General features: G+C 53.6%; 4 protein-coding genes across 4 annotated transcripts; 1 reads left to right on the top strand and 3 right to left on the bottom strand.

Moving 5' to 3' along the window:
• Positions 1-6,758: 6,758 nt before the first annotated feature.
• NCS57_01136500 (uncharacterized protein) lies at positions 6,759-7,873 on the bottom strand (the record flags this gene model as incomplete). The annotated part of the gene is made up of 3 exons (XM_053061082.1): positions 7,693-7,873; positions 7,539-7,638; positions 6,759-7,489 (listed from the first exon to the last, which is right to left on the bottom strand). Exons 1-3 carry the CDS (start codon positions 7,819-7,821, stop codon positions 6,759-6,761), a joined length of 960 nt encoding a protein of 319 aa, XP_052909468.1. The 5' UTR covers positions 7,822-7,873.
• A 362-nt stretch (positions 7,874-8,235) lies between these two features.
• Positions 8,236-11,804, top strand: NCS57_01136400 (Topoisomerase 1-associated factor 1; the record flags this gene model as incomplete). The annotated part of the gene is made up of 3 exons (XM_053061081.1): positions 8,236-8,310; positions 8,364-10,743; positions 10,792-11,804. The coding sequence occupies 3 exons, from the start codon at positions 8,236-8,238 to the stop codon at positions 11,802-11,804; spliced, it is 3,468 nt and encodes a 1,155-aa protein (XP_052909467.1).
• Positions 11,805-12,082: 278 nt separating this feature from the next.
• NCS57_01136300 (uncharacterized protein) lies at positions 12,083-14,268 on the bottom strand (the record flags this gene model as incomplete). The annotated part of the gene is made up of 6 exons (XM_053061080.1): positions 12,083-13,020; positions 13,074-13,561; positions 13,614-13,679; positions 13,736-13,757; positions 13,804-13,952; positions 14,042-14,268. 6 exons carry the CDS (start codon positions 14,266-14,268, stop codon positions 12,083-12,085), a joined length of 1,890 nt encoding a protein of 629 aa, XP_052909466.1.
• Positions 14,269-16,432: 2,164 nt separating this feature from the next.
• On the bottom strand, positions 16,433-19,171 carry NCS57_01136200 (uncharacterized protein; the record flags this gene model as incomplete). Its single annotated transcript, XM_053061079.1, has 2 exons — positions 16,433-17,214; positions 17,275-19,171. The coding sequence occupies 2 exons, from the start codon at positions 19,169-19,171 to the stop codon at positions 16,433-16,435; spliced, it is 2,679 nt and encodes an 892-aa protein (XP_052909465.1).
• Between the last annotated feature and the right edge of the window lie 602 nt (positions 19,172-19,773).

Raw genomic sequence — 19,773 nt, 5'->3', positions numbered from 1 at the left:
GCATACTTGTGTGGGAAGACAGGGGTGTTGGATGAGAAGGAAAGGGTCTTGAGCGAGGGGAATTGCTCGAGATGAGATGAGGGTAGAGGGATCACTCTGCACGTTGGCTCTGGAGGGCTTGGAGAGAGAGTGAGTGGATGAACGATGGGGAGATCATATGGGTGATCGTCGTCTTCCCTGTGAGATTTGGAACAAGGCTGGGTGGTGTGGTGGTCGGGGTAGGCGCTGGGAAGGGAGACAAGCCCGCGAGATGAGGCGAGACGAGGCGCCAAGTGCGCAGAAGGTGAGCCCAGAGTCGAGACACTGTCGTTGCTTGGTGTTTGGTGATAGGAGGACGCCGTGGTAGAGCAAGGCAAAGTCTTGGTGGGAAACCATCACCAGCCCATCTCATAGCATGTTTCGACTCTTCGTGATCGTGTCTGACAGATGACCGAGCTAAGCCAGCTGTTTCTGTACCAGCTTTGGGACAGTGGATACGCAGAGCAACCAGTGTCGAGAACTCTGTCATGGGCCCCATCGAGACGCAGCAAGGACGGCACTTGGGGGCCAGGGGTAATAATGAGATGATTGCCCAGAGATACACACGCAAAGCTGCATAGAAGGGCCGACGGCCGCGGCGGCAATGCCTCGGTGACGAGGCGCACGCACATGTGGCGGAGGATTGAGGCGTGAGAAGATAGTGGAGGACGGCGGCCGTTTGAGCGCCCCGCCGCGCCGTCGCGGGGCAAGGCGGACTATGGATCCATGGGAATCCCGTCGAGCAGATGCAAGGACAAAACATGGAAAAAAAGGTCTTCTATTTCTGGAATGCCGCCATCCTGGAGGGAGGTGCTGCGGATTCCACGGAATAAGCCGTAAAGGAAATGTGCCTGGTAGGCAGGTGCCTCTGTGCCTTGCTGTCGCCCTGGTCGTTGCAGGTAGGCTCTCGTCTGTGCTACTCGTGGGAGTATCTCGAGGATCCCATGGAGTAACAAGGCATCGAACGCCATTTCGACTCATCAGAGGGGAAACATGACCAGTTACTGTGGCGTAGTGCAACGCCAGCCATGATCCTTTTGGTTGCAGTGCATTAGATGCTAGTGCTTGATGCTGCAATGGATCGAGTCTGAGTCGAGTGGTGTTATGTGATGCATCGTCTTGGTGGTGGACAGTGCCTTTCGATCATGGTTTGAGATGTAGACAAGCAGACATGGAGGCAGAGACAGATGCCGCGGGAAGCACCGTCGTGACTGCCCAAAAGCCGAGTTGCAGTTGGTTGCATGGGGAAGGAAGGGGAAAGGTGAGATGCCGATCATCGGGCTGCTTCCTGCCGTTTTCTCGCTTGAATGCCCGTACTTTCTTTGTGTGCTGACAACGCTGGCTCATTCTGCAGGTGCCCCCCTCCATCTGCAAGTTCTAATTCGACCATCCCGGAAATCCAGGGCAGGTGCAGCAAGGCACAAGCAAGCAAACTTCGACAGCCGTGCCTTCCATGGATGGAGTGGAATGGACCTACACTGAATTTTCTTCAACAGATGCAAAACGACGGGAGGTTGTCCCGGGCCACTACTTCCTCGTACACGACACTAGCCAGTGTTGGCCGGGATCAAGGATCGGGCCTGCAGCCAACCCGAACCTAGAAGTTTCATCCTTCAACTGGCTTGAGCTTTGCACGCACCACGGACATTTCTTTGGCGCTGCTGCCGACGAAACGCCCATGATCCCAATGGCGAACAGTACGATGGCCGTGATGACGACTCCCAACGGCTTCGAAACGGGCCCATTTTCTCACGGCATCAGATGGCATGGGTCTTGTCCTCAGCCTTGATCCTCACCTCCGAGCTCCTAGAGACAGGTCAAGAACATGGCCATGATCCATCAAGGCCCTTCAAAGTTCCCTCCGAAACCCACATTTCTCGCCTTACCGGGGGTACTGTAATTATCGTCAACCCCCCCAACTCGATCATCTCGGTCCCGCGAGTCCATCGGACCCGGCGACAGTCGGCCGTCTTTCAGATTCAACAATTTCGTCATCTGGCCAGAACTGCGGCCGCTGCAGCATATTGAAAATTCGAGTAAGCACCAGTGTGCATTCAGCTGCATATCGTTCTTGCGGTCAACCTCTTGGCTAGCTAGCCACAGTTGATAGGATACTGTAGAGTATTCTTCGCCTTCGAACCACACTTATACGAAGAGGTTACAAGCACACAGTTGTTCTAATTTCTAAATACCTAGACTTCAATCGGCAACTCAGTCTCGAACAACTACCTCGACAAGGTTTCCAAGATCCTCAGCGTTGCATGCAACACTGATGAGCTTCCCGACAGGATGGAGGATCGGTGGGGCGTGGATGAGAGACATCGCCCTGTCTCACTGCTTGACTGTCAGCGTGGCTTGGAGAACCGTGACACAACCTAATATCTCACAATACGACGGGATCTCGCTGGTAACATTGCCTAACTTCAGTTATCTCGACCGCCATCTCGTATGGACACAAGCATTGTGCCAGCAGCCGAGATAGAGTACGAACCCGGTCAAACAGCGAATGATGGAACTGACATCATGGACACAAGAGAGCGAAAGTATGTCCCATCGTCCAACATACACTGTTTGAAATCCCAACGTGTCTTCGAGTATTTACCCTGCGTCAACGGGAATCCCACTCGCACGGTTTCCAGTCGGCACCATGCATCCCGTCACAAACACAAAGCCACATGTTCGGGAACGATGTTTCTCCCGTTTCACAAACTTGGGCCATTTGCTGTATCCCGTCAACATCAAAGACAAAGGGGACGGATAGGGCCAAGCACTTCTTCTCGCGGCATTTTGCATTCTCACATTCTGTGACGCATTAGGATTCTAACCTCCTTTATGGAGACAAGAGGGCACTATCTCGATTCTTGTCATGGCATCGATGCCAGCAGCTTAGAGTTTACTACCCTAGCTCCCGTGGCAGTCTCGAAACGGTGGTTATTTTGCAGTTGTGAAGGCCGATACAGACACACCTTGTGGCCCCCAGATTTCAGGAGCGCCATCTCCACGCCCGGCGAACCAGGGTCCCCGGACACCACGCATTGCCTATCATCCCCAATTCTTGATTGTTTCGAACGAAAGTGTGGTTGTTTGAAGCTTCAACGAGGAGTTCGGACAAACACCACAGACATCTCAATATGCAACAAACGCCCGCCGAATCTGCCTCCTTCGATCCACTGTTGACACCCCCGGGCTTCGCGGCTCTCCGATCGATCACCAGTCTCGTCGATGGAGTGAGAGACGAGGTAAAGTAAGCCAAGGGTCAAGAGATGACAGGAGCGTTGCAAGGATCTCTTACGGCCTCGCCTAATGCCCCGATCGCTCCGTACATCCATATTGAAAAGGATGCGGCAGCCGTTGAGACCCTCTTTCGTCACACTAGACCCTTCAACAGGGAAGGAATTACGGTTCTTTTCCTTCGAGAATCTGCAAACCCGGTATTTAATTTTCCTCGTCCCTTGAATTGCCCGCAAGCAGGGCGAGTGACCCCTCGGAGTTGTTCGATCCAAGGTCCCCAGCACGCATTCTTGCAGTTCCCCTGCCCAGGGCAGAACTTTGAAAGGCGAATAAGAAGGATCCTTGGCTCAGCCAACATGATGACATGACGTCCCACACAGCCAGGCCGCGTCCTCAAACAACGGCAGTTGGCAGGCAGTTGCCACCTCGGTTGACGACGACTGTTACCCCAAATTATCTCTCCTCAACCAGCCACGGTACTTGAGCCCGAATGATGCAACCTGCAGTCGACCCATCCATGCCCTACGGGGATTGTGCAGTCATCTACGGATACTACAGCAACGTTTATTACAACTAGTACCAGCACACGAGCAGATAGTACTATTCAGAGTGCCAATCTCGGTGGCTGAACCAGGTCTGGGGCCGCGGAAGTGTGCCGCTTGGGTCTTACACGGACACTGCCCGCTCAACAAGCAGCCAACATTGATTGCGTCTCCTCATATCTACATACCTCGTGCTCCAGATCTGGGAACATGTTGCTGAGAGTGGCAATGTTATTTAGACCCACTGACGGCCCCATCTCTTGCCCGGGCACTAGTCCTGGTTCCCGTCCATGATATGGATTGTATCTCTGCACAGCATCGCAGCAATGACCTTGCTACTGATGCCGGATCTCGTCACGCTCGAGGCCTGCAGCCAGAGAACAAGCGGTGTCCCCGACTGCCAGACCTTTGATCAACCAGTCGCATCTACTGTCCGATCGATCATCTCTAACCCACCATGCAAGGTCTTGCCCGGAGGACATCCGCCTCTGCACAATGGCCAGGCTATCCCATGTCTGACCCTCCCACCTTCGAGCAATTCCCCGGTAGCATGTTTCATCCATAGAAGAATGAGTCCCGAGATGGAGCTTCTTGCGGACGGACTGAGGAACATTCTGGATCGACACATCCCTGCTTGCCGAGAAGAACCCCAGAGTGGTCATTTGGCAATAAGGGTTGAAGAGTTGCAACGAGCATTAGCCTCCTTACCAGCCACGGTGTATTCACCATGGCGAAGAGCGTGGTTCGTGTTTTCTTCATCAAACTCAGCTTTGACTACAGCCCGTACAAGCTATCATGGTGGTCATGGGCGTCATGGCGGCCACAGCTTCCTGGTGATCCATCGACGTGCTTGTCGGGGAAGGGCGGCAGCGAATCTGACCGTCACTTTCTAGCTCAGCCTTGGAGGTTCATCAATCTTGACGAGTCCCACCTGTCCTCGTCATTCACTGCGTCTTGTCGAAAAGTTTTGACTCCCTGCAGCCAGAATCAGCCTACACAATGATGCTGGGCCCACCATCATGAGAGTAACGATTTTTACACCTCACACTGCCTCTACAAGGCGGGCATGTGGCCTCCAGCAACCTGGCCAGGAGCTGATGAGACATCCATTGCCGACCTACAGAGACCATGGCCGCCGCTCGGCAATTTCCTGGACAACTCAATTTACAGGCTCCAGGCATGTTCAGATGAAATGTATTGACAAACAAACGGTTTAGGGTCAGAGCCCGCTTTCTCCATTTCCTAATGCTGACTTGAGATTTCGGTAGCAAAGACGCTCCATCCCGGGTAAAGCCCTCATGCGTCCGCCATCTGCGGCACGAACCCTGGCCGAAGCAGACGGGACAGAATTTTCTGTGGATGGATCTTGGGCCTCGCGCTTTTCGCCGATTCAAAGAAGCAAATATCGAACGATTTGACGCTGAGGCGGCCGTGTCAGAGGCGCCGATGATGCACGTCAACTCGCTTCGCGTGATCGGATGAAGGAAGGATGAAGACGTTCGTATTAGGGCATGTCCTTGCTTCGGCAAGAATCCTTTGGCTGGTGAGTGGCTCGGTCTAAGTCATTGTAGACCTCGATCCCCTGCCCGATGCGCAGGTTTCTCGGCGCTTTGCTGGTCATCTCTAGGGAGAAGAGGGACTTGGAGGAGTCGTGGCTCGTGGGGTAGCCGGATGACTCTCTGATGTGCCGGATACCTGTGCTTTTGCGCTCTTTACCCGCGGTTGTCGCCGTTGTCGCCGCTGTCGCCGCTGGGTAGAGTATCTAGCCTATCGGCCGTACTAATGTGAAGATGCAGCTACCTACACTATACACTAGGTAGGTAATCACTTCGCCAAGTAGCATGAACGCAAGCCCTGAGAGTGCCTTAGCTCCGAATAACTCATAGTACTTGAAGCCAAGTTTCCTATTTTTGGCGGGCTGGCCCGAGTCAGCCCCCGTTGCTGTAGGGCTTAATATGTTTCCTGCACGGTAAGTAGGCAAAAGCCTCAAGGTGAAACCTGTTTGGAGCAACTTAGTCTTGAACGAACGGGTCAGGATGTAACCTCGTGGGCTAGTGTTTTCTAAAAGTCCGAACAGACAGTGGGAAAAGGAGATTAGGGAAGTGATATCTCCTGGATGAGCACATGGTGGATGGATAGTTCAGGAGTTGCAAAAGTTCGCATCCAGGAGAACCGGTCAACACAGGCACCGGCTGCTTCGAATATCGATTACATACCCTTGCTACCCGGGAACAACTTTGCAGAAACACGAGCAGATCCATCCATCGACCCTTTGCGCGAAGGGATTTCCGGATATGGCAAGCCTAATTGAGCTCAGCGTTGAGACGAGGCCAATGACGATCATACCGAACCGCAACTGCCGGGCGGAGCCTCAAGACAAAGTCGATACTAGACTTTATGTCTAGCTTCTCGCGTAACTGTTCCGTCCCGTTCCCGTCTCAGCTAGGGGCTGCTATTTAGAAAAGCTCCCGTGGCCCGTGGGCTCGATTGCGTGGTCAGGCCCTCACGAGGGGGACCTCGACCGGCCTCCATTGTTGTACGGGACAATCACACGTTGCATGTATCACATACAAAGCGGAATTGGACCGCATTATTTCTGGGCCACGTGCTTGTTTCCGAGATTCCGAAGGTCATGTTGATCGAGTCTTTGGTGTTTTGTTTTCAACCCTGGAAAGGGGACAACGGGACGTTCGAGGCGCTTGCTCACGAAGCCGCGGCTAGAGCGCTGAAGCTTGAGGGCTGACGATGAGCCAGCTTCATGGCTTCATGGTTTCTCAAGCATCTCCGAGGGTTGTAGGCGATACTGCCAGTGGGGGCGAGTTGGGTCAAGACCAGTAGGGGTGAGTCGAGAAACGCTATCGGATGCTAACGATTTCATTGTTCGTGATAGTATTTTCCCTCTAGACCTATACTCATTGAACGTCAACTATGAAACAATTTTGGTGACTTTGGATTTTAACTAATGGGTCAATAGTCGTAGAAACCCTTGCCACTCTTCTTGCCATACCATCCAGCGTTGACCATGTTCTTCAGCAACACACTCGGCCTATACTTGGAATCGGCCGTCTCCTCGTACAAGACCTTCATGATGGAGAGACATGTGTCCAGACCGATAAAGTCGGCAAGCTGCAGAGGACCCATGGGCACGTTGGTGCCGTTCTTCATAATGGCATCAATGGAGTCGCGGTCTCCGACACCGGTCTCGAGGCAGATGATGGCCTCGTTGATATAAGGCATGAGGATGCGGTTGGCAAGGAAGCCGGGCGAATCGGCCGACACGGATGTGATCTTGCCCATCTTCTTGCAGAACTCGACGGCAGTGTCGAGGGTGTCCTTGCTGGTCTGGAGACCGCTGATGATCTCGACACCCTTTTGCACGGGGACGGGATTCATGAAGTGGGTGGAAACGACGCGGGACGAAGCCGAGGTGTCGGTGGGATCAGTTGTCGTGGCGGCGGCGATACGAGTGATTGAGATGGACGAGGTATTTGTGGCGAGGATGGCATGCTTGGGGCAGATCTGAGCGAGCTTGCCGAAGATGTCGAACTTGAGCTTGGGGATCTCGGGGACGGCCTCAATGACCATGTCGGCAGAGGAGAGGTCCTCCATCTTGGTGCTAGTGCTCAGAAGGGACCGCGCTTTGTCGGCCTGCTCTTGTGTAATTCTCGACTTGGAGACATCCTTGGCCAGAAGCTTCTCTACGGGAATGTCAGAAGGGAGCCGAATAAGAGGCATTGGAGCTCATACCAGCGAAAGCAATGCCCTTGTCCAAAGCCTTGTCGGAGGTATCAATCAGGGTCACAGGAACCTGGGCCTTCTGAGCAGCAACAAGAGCAATTCCCAATCCCTACGTGGTGGTTAATTGACGTGACGCTCTTCACATGCCATTCTCGCGACTCACCATCTGGCCCGCGCCGATAACACCAAGGCGCTTGACCTCAGCAGCAGCGTACTGTCGGGGAGAAGAGCTGAAGCAGCGCACCTGGCGCGCAGCTCCCAGCGAGCGCATACGAAGGACCGAGGCAGCCATTGGAAGCGACAATGAAGAATGTGGTATATTTGCAGCAAAGATTGGGTTGTGTGTTCTGTCTCGGCGTGTTATAAGCTCTCCCCGTGGGGGACGAACGATATGGCGGCCCATGCCATCATAAAGCGGGTAACCTCGGCATGCCCCGGACTTTTTGCCCACTCTGTACCGTGTGTACCGGAGCCGACGGCTCTTTTGTCAGGTGCCGACGACGTGCCGCTCTTGCCGCTTCTTGACAATCTTATCTTATCTTATCAGCGCGCATCAATTAAGCACGCCGGAGCCGAAAAGACGCGTCAAGACGCGTCGTCCTGTCTATAGTGGGACTGGACTTCTGAAATGTTGCCCAGCCAGCAGCCCCACGACATGTGATGTTTCTAGCTGCAACAGTTGACAGTCTGTTGATACGTTGCAATCATGGAGTTGGCGGACGGCACCATTGACATTGTGCACCCGGAAGTGCGAGCCCACGTCAACAGTCTCGTTTCTGCAGTAAGTTCCCCTGAAACTCGACGGCCCTCAAAGGTGCTAACCAACAACCCCAGCTGGGAGGTATCAGCGCCGACGACGATGGCCGGTATCAGCTGGGTGATGACGCCCTTGAGGTCCTCCGGGATCTCAAGCGATGGATACGATTCTACGATGAAAAGACGAACCGCATGGACGTTGCGCGATGCATCCACCAGGCGAACCTGATCGAGGGCGACTTGCTCCCCATCCTAGCGACATGGCCCGAGAACGCCATGGACAGCAAATTCAAATCAAGAATGGCACTGGCCTGCTTCGAACTCATGGTCCCCCTCACCTGGCCGATGGAACGCGACAGGGAGCGCATGACGGTGAACCACCATCGTCACATGCCTGTTCTGGAGCTGGCGCAGGTGGCATACAAGAGGGCCATTATCAACTTTGACGGAGCAAGGGTTCTCCACACGGCGGTTCGAGTGGCCCTTCCCTCAATGGCGATACCAATCGGCGATCGAACTCAGCGCGACCAAGGAATCATCAAGCTAGTTCTCTTCTTCCTACGGAATATTGCCATGATCGAGCCGCCCCCCGACGTCAAATATGATGGCGACGAGTCCCAGATATCGAGATCAGCTACCATCGACGCATTTTCCTACCAAGACATCTTTCTTGTTCTCCTGACGCTCGCTTCCAACATGGGAGATGACTTTAGGACTGAGGATACGTCGGTTATGGAGATTATATACCACCTGGTCAAGCAAGTCGACATTGAGAAGTTGTTTATGAACGAGCAGCAGCTGAGCAAGGCCAAGGCTGGGGAACTCGCTGCCATGATGAATAAGGAGTCGTCGATGCTGAAGGCGTACAATCGAAAGGGGCCGACACGGCATAATCGGTTCGGCACCATGATCTGGGTCAAGAGAGAGGATGGCAAGATGTCGTCACTCTCGGGTCAAGATGCGCTCGCCGATGCGTCGATGCAGAATCAGAAAATGGACAACACAAAGACATTCCGACCGCCTCGCCGAGCACGGAAAGCAGACAAGGATGAGAAGGACCTCGGACTCCCGGCTAAGCTCAACTCGCGAGCTTACGACCAACTGAGATCATTTGTGGAAGAATTTCTCGACTCTGGCTTCAACCCCCTATTTCAACATATCCGTAAGACGATTGATCGAGAGGCCCCATATCTCATGCAGTACCATCGTCGTCAGTTTTTCTACCTGGTTGCATGGTTCCTCGAAGCGGAGCGCATGAGACGCAAGGCGAGGAAACAGGCTGGCAAGAAGACCGATGAGGATGTCAGCAGCTTCAACCTCGTTGCTGGAGTTCTCAACCAAGAGATGTTCATCACCCTCAACAAGGCTCTTCATGAGTCCCTTGACATGAAGGACTGGCATGAGCTCACGGCTGTCATGCGCTGCTTCACTCAGATTCTACTGACAGTTCAAGAGATGTCAGATTCTGGAAATGAAGACAACGAGGAGATTGCTGAGAACGTACTCAGCCGTCTCTTCTATGAAGAGTCTACCCACGACGCCATTGCAAACATTATCCGAAACTACAAAGACCAGGGCTTCAACTACCTCGACGCTGCCACAGAACTCGTCCACCACTTTTTGCGTATTCTAGAAGGATACTCCAAACAAAACATTGACATGCAAGTCCGCTCTCGCAAGCGCACTCGTCAGAAGAAGAAGGCAGCACAAGATGCAGCAGGGATCGACAACGACAACGAAGAAAACGACGATTCAGACAATGACGCCCAGACCGCAGAACGCACGACAAAGGAACGCAAGTTCGACTTTCATCGGTTTGCGTCACGCTTTACTCCTCAGGGTGTAGTCGATACCTTTGTGGCCTTTACCAAGTTCTATCGCGACATGAATGATGAACAGCTGAAGCGAATACATCGGTATTTTTACCGGGTGGCCTTCAAGCAGGAAGCGAGTGTCATGCTCTTCCGTGTAGACATCATCCATCTCTTCTACAACATGATCAAGGGGCCTGCTGCCTTGGACAAGTCGTCTAGCATGTTCAAGGAATGGGAAGAGCTGGTCAAGCAGATCTTGCGCAAGTGCTTCAAGAAGATCGAACAACGACCAGAGCTCATTGTAGAAATGCTCTTCAGCAAGCTATCAGGCACCGCATTCTTCCTTGAGTATGGTTACGAGCGACAGACAGTGACAACAGCCAGCAAGACGAGACCTGGAGCAGAGCTTGTCTTCAAGGACGACACGGAGGAACTGGATCGACAAATCGCCATCGTGGTGGGAGCGATGCTGGACAAGAATCAGGGAGAACACATTGCTTGGCTCAAGAAGGTTCTTGCTGAAGCCGAGACTGAGCGGCGGGCGTGGGCTGACGCTCAGGAGGCGATGCCTCCACCCGAGCCAACACAAGATGACGAGGAAGAACAACCGACAGTGCCAGAGCCAAAGATGGCACCAATATTTCGTGAGTTTTCTCTCGTCCCAACGACTTGTAGTTACTAACAAAGTCCAGATGTTCGTCCGGATGACAATGCCCGCCGGACAGCCATGTTCAAGAACTCTTACTTCCGTCTGCTGATGAACCTCAGCGGCCTCCGACTTCTCAGCCCAGGTTCGGAGGAGACACCCGAGTCTGCGTGGATTATACCTGGAGACTTGTCGGCTGATGGCCTCAAGGATGCCATCCACTTCATTAACCAAGCCGAGTTCAGCCCCCCAACATTCGAGGAGGGCGTCCTTGCAGAGCACCAGCTTAAGCGCAAGCCTCCTCCGCCAAAGAAGGCAGCCTTTGATGATGATGATGACGACGACGGCGACCTGGATGGTGTGCCACTATTCCCCAAGGGCGGACCTACGGTGCGAAAGGTCATTGATGAGAATGGCAAAGACAAGCCCAAGAAGGCACGCAAGAAGCGGCGCCCACTTACTGAGGAGGAGAAGGAAGAGCGGAGGCGAAAGAAGAAAAAGACCGACCACGAAAAGCACATGAACATCAAGTCCACCGAATTCGTAAGAGACAGCGACGACGAATTCACACTGGAAGAGGACGAGGCCTTCTTCGCCCGAGAGCGCGAAATCGCGGCGCAGGCTGCGCATGCTAGGGCGACTGCTCAGGGCGAGGACGCCATGGTGGGCAAGTCAGCTCGTGGTACGACGCTTCGCAAGCGTGCCCGGGCAACTAAGGCAGCTGTCGCAAGCTCTGACGACGAGGGTTCAGACAAGGATGACTTTATCCGCAAGGCCATGGACGGTACCATAGAGGAGGACGAGGAGGGGGAGACTTCGCAAGATGATAGCGATGGAGAAGCCCGCAAGAGGAGGCGTGTCAGCACTGAGAGTGAGAGCGAGGACGAGGACGAGGACGAGGATGAGGATGAAGAGATGGGCGGAATGGACAAGGAAGCTGGCAAGGAGGCTGACAAGGAGGCTGACAAGGCTGATGAAGACGAAGATGTGGCACCAGTGGTTGCGCGAAGACCGAGAGCTCGAGGAGGCTTTCTCATGGATAGCGATGATGATGAATAAGGAGGAGGGAATAACGGCGTTTAGGTCGCTCATTGTAAGTACATGTGTGTACGAGATGATCCATGGTCGAAGGCTGTACAAGTCTAGAATTAATGAACGATACCAAATGTAAGAGATATTATAAAATGTCTTGAAAACGTCATCATCATCACCATGCTTTTAAATCCCCCTTTCGTCTCATCTTGCCCGACCTCTTAATTCTAACTGTCAGTGGTATATCCTCCTATATCTCCCGTAGATACTCCCCCGTCTATACAAATCATCTATCATATATCTGTCTATGCGTCTGAATGCCTTGGTGGCCGCCTGTCAATGCTTCTTCTTCTCGTGGCCGTACTTTGTGCTGACTGTATTTGTCCCAGCTCAGCGAGGTCCTCTTGACTCTTCCGTGGGGCTCCAGGGTGAGCAAAGACACTATCGTGATGCTCCAACCGACGCAGAGGGCCAGTTTGTGACACCTTACGACTTGACATGGCCGACGTCTCGTTACTGGGGTCTTCCTCTTTGCCACCGCCGCCTCCCCAGGCTCCGCCAATACCTTCCATAGTGAACTCCGAGGCGGTGGGTTCATCAAGAAGCGCGAGCTCTTCAGGAGAGAAAACATATGGGAGAAGCCAAGCACGGATGGGGATGAGGGCGAGAATGAAGACAGGGAATCCCACAGCAGCAACGGTCTGAGTAATAGCAAAGGTAGCGCCGAATCCAACAAGCTCAACGAGGACGAAACCCCAGATGGCGGCTCGGCGGCGCACTCTGAGAAGCGGGCTTGCCGAGGGTGTAAGGGCCCGGTCGCGGGCAAGGAAGACGAGCTTAGCGGTGATTCCGTTACCTTCGAGGGCCTGGACACCCATAACGAAGAAGAGACCAGCAAGAACGCCATGTGGGATGAGGTGAAGGACAACAAGCAGGGGGCCAGTCATGGTACCGAGGGTGAGGAGGCCCTGAGCAAGGTTGGAAAAACGCTGCTCGACGACATGGGTTGCTTCGAACGAGTAACTGCCATCTCGTGGATTGCCTTCTTCGTCTTCGTCCTTAATGGCCTTTGTGACGCAGAGGGATTCGGTATGGAAAGGGGCCTGAGGGATGAGGCCGTTGGGGAAGGGCAGACCCAGGATACCAGCGATGCCAGTCGTGAGGCCGAGGAGGAAGAGGTCCCAGTGGAAACCGGCGGGTTTTCGGAGAGGAAACTCGCTGCCCTGAGCAATGAGTGAAGAGACTGAATTGTTAGCAAGAATACGTTGATAAAATCCTGAGTTTCCCAAGACATACCATTGTGGTCAAACCAGAAGAGAATGGTCAAGAGAATAGCAAAAGGAAGAGCCAGGAAAATGTCGCCTGCACTCATATCCCAGAAGTTGACAAGCCAACTCCGGCCAGAAGTGGGTACAAAGGCGATGCCAGTCGGGAGAACATCAAGCTTAACCTCGGCCATGCGACCTATGTGGACGAAGCCGGTGAAGAAGATGAGGGTCAGGGGCGTGCCATAGTCTTTGAGAAAGACACGCAATGGATGGCGAAAGAGGCTACTGGAGCCGAGCTCACCGCAGGCATAGGCGACCATGAAGACCAAGAGGGCGGAAACGATGGAGAGATAAAACTCGGGGCCATTGCCCAGACGCTCGAGAACCTGAATACCCTTCTGGAGGTAGATGAAGGCGACGTAAAAGCCAAAGATGTCGCAAGGGAAGCGAGTGACCCAACGGAGCCAATTGCACGAGTTGGTGATAGCAAGAATCCAGTGTAGAATGAGTGACCATCTAAAAGGTCAGTACACAGAGTGCCGAGTTGTGCCGAGGAGGCTGGACTTACATGCCGATCCAGCACATGAAGCCAATGTAATTGACACCAGTGGGCTTCATGATATCGTAGACGGTGCTAGTAGTAAAGTTAGTTAGGGTGGCCTGAAAATGCGAATACCATGAGATTCTCACTAATTAAAGACGGTAATTGGGCCTGGGGATGGTTAGTATCAACAACTCTAGACGGGATGATAACTTACCCGTGACGCCGACGATGACCAGGGGTTGCGCGGCAAACAACGAAAACACCACAGCTCCTAATACAGAAGCTAGCAAAACCTCATTGACGCCATAGTTGGAACCCGTCTTTTGGAACATGTCGAGCGAGAAGGCGAGGGCGGGCAAGATGCTACGTGAGCGAGTCAGTCGCATGTTCATCCAAAAGTCATGGACCAGTTGATCTTGACAAGAAAAGGGATTACAAACTTGGGGACTCACTTTGCAAAATACATGTACACGGTGGCCGGGACGACTCGATAGTCCCAGGCATCGACCCAGTCGCTCACGTAGTAGGGCAGCCGTCGGCGGATGTCGTTGGTCATGCCGCGGAAGAGATGAATCTTCCACCAGGCTTCTTGTCCAGTCGGTGAGGACATGGCCCCAGGAGGAGGATGATCATCAGAAGGAAAGGATTTCATCTCGTGACCTGCCGAAGAAGAAGCCATGTCGTTTCGTTTATGATGTTGAAAGGTTCAAGTATTCGGGCATAGATCGGGGAAGTGTTGTGTATGTAGTAGTTGTTGTTATCGGTCTGGGAGTGGCGCACTTGTGGTGACATTCGAAACAGCCCCGATGCATAACGAACGGCCAACGCCGATTTCAAGGATCTCAAAAGAATGGCGGAGAAAAGAGCGACGGGAAATGCAAAAAGACGATGTATATATAATACACAAGGACAAGGACGAAAAAGTCGGGCAAGCAAGAATGTCACCGCTGCTGCAAGGGTCTCTTCGGGAGTGGATGATGCCCAGTATCGAGCTCCACACTAGGGAAGTCCCCTTTGTCCTTGTGACGATCCAACAAGACCCTGGTCCTCCTGCCTAGGGATACTTTAGAGGGGGGAAACATTCGATTCGATAGGACGAGACACGGAGGATGAGGCCAAGAGATTAACGAGGATGGATGTGAGGTGACGGTGAGTGTGAGGATGAGGAGGGGAGAAAAGAGAGGAGACAACCGAGGAGGAGAGAGAAGGAACGACGAAAGGTAAAAAAAAGACGTCTATACAAAACCCACACCCGGCGACATCCATCTCACACCCGGCAAGGCAAGGCGGCAAAGTCGCTTCCATTCTCACAAGAGAGCAATGAAGAACGGGCAGCGATAGGGCCTGTGATGCCATAGCGATACTTTAGCAGCCAATCCCACGCGACCAGCAGCGGGTGCAGCAGAGGACAGGACAGGCATTTGGCGAGATGATGTGCATGGTTATTTCCGGACAAAAGGCGTCCTTCCCCTCCCCCCCAGCCAAGTTCCCCGACGAGGGTATTCCCTTTTGAGCAATACATGCAGCAATTTTCGACCCAAGTCTTGATAGGGAAGTAAGGAATATTCCGAGACATTCTCTCAACGGTCAATCTGAACCACGGCGACTGACCAATTGCTCCGGTTGACTGTACGGGTACTGTACACGCGCGTACATGAATCACATCTTGTCCATCACGGGCTGCCAAGAACTATTTATCCACACTGCACGATGCAGCAACAGCAAAAGAAAAGAAAATCGATAACTCATCCATCCACAGCCAAATCATGTACCCCCACAAAACACCAACTCTTTACGTCACATCCGCCAAACTCGGGTCTCTCTAGGCCCTCGTCACCACAACTCTAACAGGACTCTACACTAAATACGTAGAACTAAAAACTTCACGCGCTGGTTCACATCATTCCTTGTCACCGCCCATGCACGGAACCTTTTTACCACAGCTTGTTCTCGATTGAAGAAAAAAAAGAGGCGCTTCGTCCGCAATTCGGCCCCAGAGCGCTTTTTCGCTTATTACTTGGGTTCCCCGTTCCCCCGTAACACGCGAGACTTTGACGTCCATTACACGACAGAGCCTCCTTGGTTTGGGGGACGGGGGGAACTTTTCTGCCCAATCAGATGGGCCGCTTCTAGAATTGACATTTCCTCAATCCAACGTCGGTCAACCTTGAAAACCCGCCGCCGAAGCTGGCTTTGCATTGTTCGGAAAAAGGATCCAATAGTCTGTTCCTCATATCCACCCTGGTCAACATCACCAATATGGATCCATTCTCAGCTACAACACGAAACACTAAACAAGAAACAAACACTCATATCACAGTCGTCCGTCCCACTTCACAAAATAATTGTACAGTTCTATCACCTAGAAATACAATGGTACATGATTCATGTTGTTCCTTTTTTCCTCCTGGACCTCCCAACATGGGGTTTGCCCAAAAAAATACATTGTAACATCCAAGGGACTGATCAAGGTAGAGTTGAGTGCCTCTTTGTTGCGCCTGCTGTGGCCGCGCTGAGCCCATTCCCCATCTTCATTCCCATCCCCGTACACGAGCTGATTACTCTCCAGAGCCGCCTCCGAGGCCCCCGGCTCCGATCCCCTGAAGCCTGAGCCCTGGACGCTCTTGTCCGACCAGTCATCTTCAGCTTCGGCCGAGTCGTCGTGGCCGCAGCCAATCCTCGCTCTGCCTCAAGTTCCCCGTCATCCCTCCTCCTTCACAGCCCTCCAGACCAGACCCGCGGCGCGAGCCATGCGCCTTGGCGCACCACATGTCTGCGGGTTCTGGCACATCGGCTGCACCTGTTGGTCTTGTTTGACGTCGCTTATCATCCCGGCAGCCCGCTTACTCGACCTTCTTGAACGCCGGCGAAGGCGCAGGAGGCTCCTTGGGTGTATCCGTCTCCTCGGGGAATGGCGGAGGCATGCTCTGTTCCTTGCCGCCTCCAAAGTACTTCTCAAAGTCTTCGTTGTCGCCAAACGGTCTCCGGCCGAGGATTCGCACCATGTCGTCTCGCACCAGCACCTCCTTCTTGAGGAGCTCCTCCGCGATCAGGCCAACCTCCTTCTTCTTTTCCGTCAGGAGATCGCGGCACCGCTGGTAAGCCTGCTCCACGATCCGTGACACCTCCTGGTCGATCTGCTGAGCTGTCGCCTCGGCAAATGGCTTCTGCATGCGGTTCGGGTCGTTCTCGAAGTGCACAGGGCCCACCTTCTCCGACATGCCCCATTGGGTCACCATGTTCCGTGCCATCTGAGACACCTTCTTGAAATCGTCGCTAGCACCCGTTGTCACGGTAGGGAAGTGGAGCTCCTCTGACACGCGGCCACCCATCGTCATGGCCATTCGGTCCATGAGCTGGTTGGTGTTCATCAGGTAAGCATCCTGAGGCAGATACTGTGCGTAACCCAGAGCGCCCTGGCCACGGGGAATGATGGATACCTTGAGGAGAGGGTCTGCGTGCTCCAAGAACCATCCGCAGATAGCGTGGCCGGCCTCGTGGTAAGCCACAGTCTTCTTCTCCTCTGGCTTTAGGACCAGCGACTTGCGCTCCAGACCGCCAATCACTCGCTCAATGGCTCGCTCGAAGTGGTCCATCTTGACATCGTCGGCATTGCCTCTGGCAGCTATTACATGTTAGAGAAATCCTTTCAAGGGTATGCGCATATCCAAGGAACTAAACTTACCAATCAGAGCAGCCTCGTTAACGACGTTGGCAATGTCAGCTCCAGAGAAGCCAGGTGTGAGCGTCGCAAGACGACCAACCAGGTACTCCTGGTCCACCTTGGTCACGATCTTCTTCAGGTAAACCTTGAAGATATCCTGACGGCCCTTCATTGTGGGTCGGTCAATGAAAATGTGTCGATCAAATCGTCCAGGTCGCATCAAGGCCTTGTCGAGCATATCCGCTCGGTTAGTACCTGCCAGGACGACAACCTGCTCCCGGGTGTTGAAACCGTCCATCTCGGTAAGGATCTGGTTCAGAGTCGCCTCCCGCTCGTCGTTGCCACCAAATCCTCGGCCACTCTCCTGTCGTGCCCGACCAATGGCGTCGATCTCATCGATGAAGATGATGCAGGGAGCGTTCTTACGGCCTTCTGCGAACAGGTCTCGCACACGAGAAGGACCAACACCCACAAACATCTCGACGAATTCAGAACCGCTCACACTGAAGAAGGGGACTCCAGACTCGCCAGCCGTGGCCTTGGCGAGCAGTGTCTTACCGGTACCAGGGGGACCAGCCAGAATTGCTCCTCGGGGGATCTTGGCTCCGAGCTTCTCGAACTTCTCGGGCTGCTTCAAGAAGCTCACAAACTCCATAATCTCAGTCTTGGCTTCCTCGAGGCCGGCGACGTCCGAGAACTTGACCTTGACAGCGCTCTCGGCGTTAAACTTCTTGGCCTTGCTCTTGCCAAAGTTGAACATGCCACCGGCAGCACCACCACGTCCACCCATTGACCGCTGAGTCCAGAGAATCAGACCGATGAACAGTAGAGTAGGGCCAAAAGCGAGGAGAAGGTTGCCGAAAGTGCCACCGCCAGCCTCGTAGCTGACAGGTATTCTCTCAGAGGGTGGAATGCCGAGCTGGTCTTGAGCCTCCTCCAACTTCCTCTCGAAGGACTCGACAGATCCGATGGAGAAAACGTATGTCTTTCTTGCGGGCTGACCATTCTCACCCGTAGCGCCGGTGGCGGTTGGGTGAAGCTCGACCCGGACTTGGGAGCCGTTAATGACCACAAGCTTCTGAACCAGACCCTTGTCGAGGAAAGCCTTTCGCATCTCCTGCCAGGTGATCTCCTTCTCTGAGAAGGGGTTGGCAAGAAGCTCCGCAATCCAGACAGTGACACCGATGGCAATACCAGTCTGGACAGCCTCAAGCCAGCCGCTTCGCTCGTTCTTGGGCGGCTTTCCTCCGGCCTTGCCCGCATCTTGCTTCTTGTTACCGGATCCATCCTCCTTGGCGCCAGCCTTGCCGTCGTTCGTCTTGGACTCGTTGTCCATGCGGAACGACGAGAAAGGGCCATCCTGGTTCTCGCTGTCCTCAAGCTCGACTATTCGCTCCGTGACCATGTAGACGCAACGCATAAGCCTTCCCTTGTCCAAGATTGAAAGATTGCCGTTGACACGCAGCTTCTCAAGGAGATCTCGGGTCTCAGCTGGCGCACCAACAATCTGGAGCTTTTCAAGAATATCCTTTGCTACAGGCCGCTGGGCCTCGGGGAGTCTGCCGGTGAATTGTTCGAGGTGGGCGATCTCGTCCTTGCTTAGATGAATCCAGCCTTCCGGCAGAGGCGACGGCTTGGGTGCCTCAGCCTTGCCTCCTTCCGACCCATCCTTGGCTTTATGTTGATTTAATGGCTTGCTTCCATGCTCTGTGTCTTTGTCGGGGTTCGATCGGGGATCTTTTCCGGATGGTGGGGGTTGCGAGGAGTAGGCCCTCGCCCGGATCGCGAAAGCGGCAGATGTCTTTGCGGGGATCGACCTGGTGATGATTGAGGGCCGCGCGCATGCCCGCAGTGCAGGCTGGGATGTGAGCCTCGTCACCCGCGCGAGCTGGCTCGATTGTCGTAGAAATCTCGACATGGCGGGCAATGCGAGCTGGCGCAAGTGCGGAACAACCGGAGTTGTGGATTAGAGGTGGTTGCAAAACGCCGTGCTATCTCATGAGGCAGCACGGCTCAGGCCGAGGGGGGCTGTCGTTGAACTGGTGGACTTGGGTAGGGTCGTATATATCAAGAACTCGGGGTTCCGACGCCAATGGATTGGAATATGTTGATGACACCACTGAAGTGGAATCTTCTGGCGATGAGTCCATCCGAGTTGCTAGTCCGAAAATTGGAGGTCGTCACGTGTTCTCGGAAGTCGTCGGGGATCCGCCAAGTGCCGGCTCCGGGGGCAATAAGTCTACAGTAGCGTCAGCGAGTCGATGCCTGCGAATTACAGATTGCTCATGAGATCGGCCGATTTTGTAATCTATTTGCCGGATATATGAGCTGTTGATCTTTGTATCGTGACTTTTTTTGCTTCAATTACAACTGCTCTGGACTATCAACTCGTCTCGTGCCATGGTCCCATATGGAGTTTTCCGGATCTCGAGCGAATTTATTGCTGAGTAACCTGCTCATTTTGATGTGGCAATCTGCTTGGGATCCATTGTCATGACTTCACGACTCACGCCGGAAACG

Source organism: Fusarium keratoplasticum, chromosome 9, assembly GCF_025433545.1.
Source record: "Fusarium keratoplasticum isolate Fu6.1 chromosome 9, whole genome shotgun sequence".
Lineage (NCBI taxonomy): Eukaryota > Fungi > Ascomycota > Sordariomycetes > Hypocreales > Nectriaceae > Fusarium > Fusarium keratoplasticum.
This window is presented reverse-complemented; position numbering and strand designations above follow the sequence as displayed.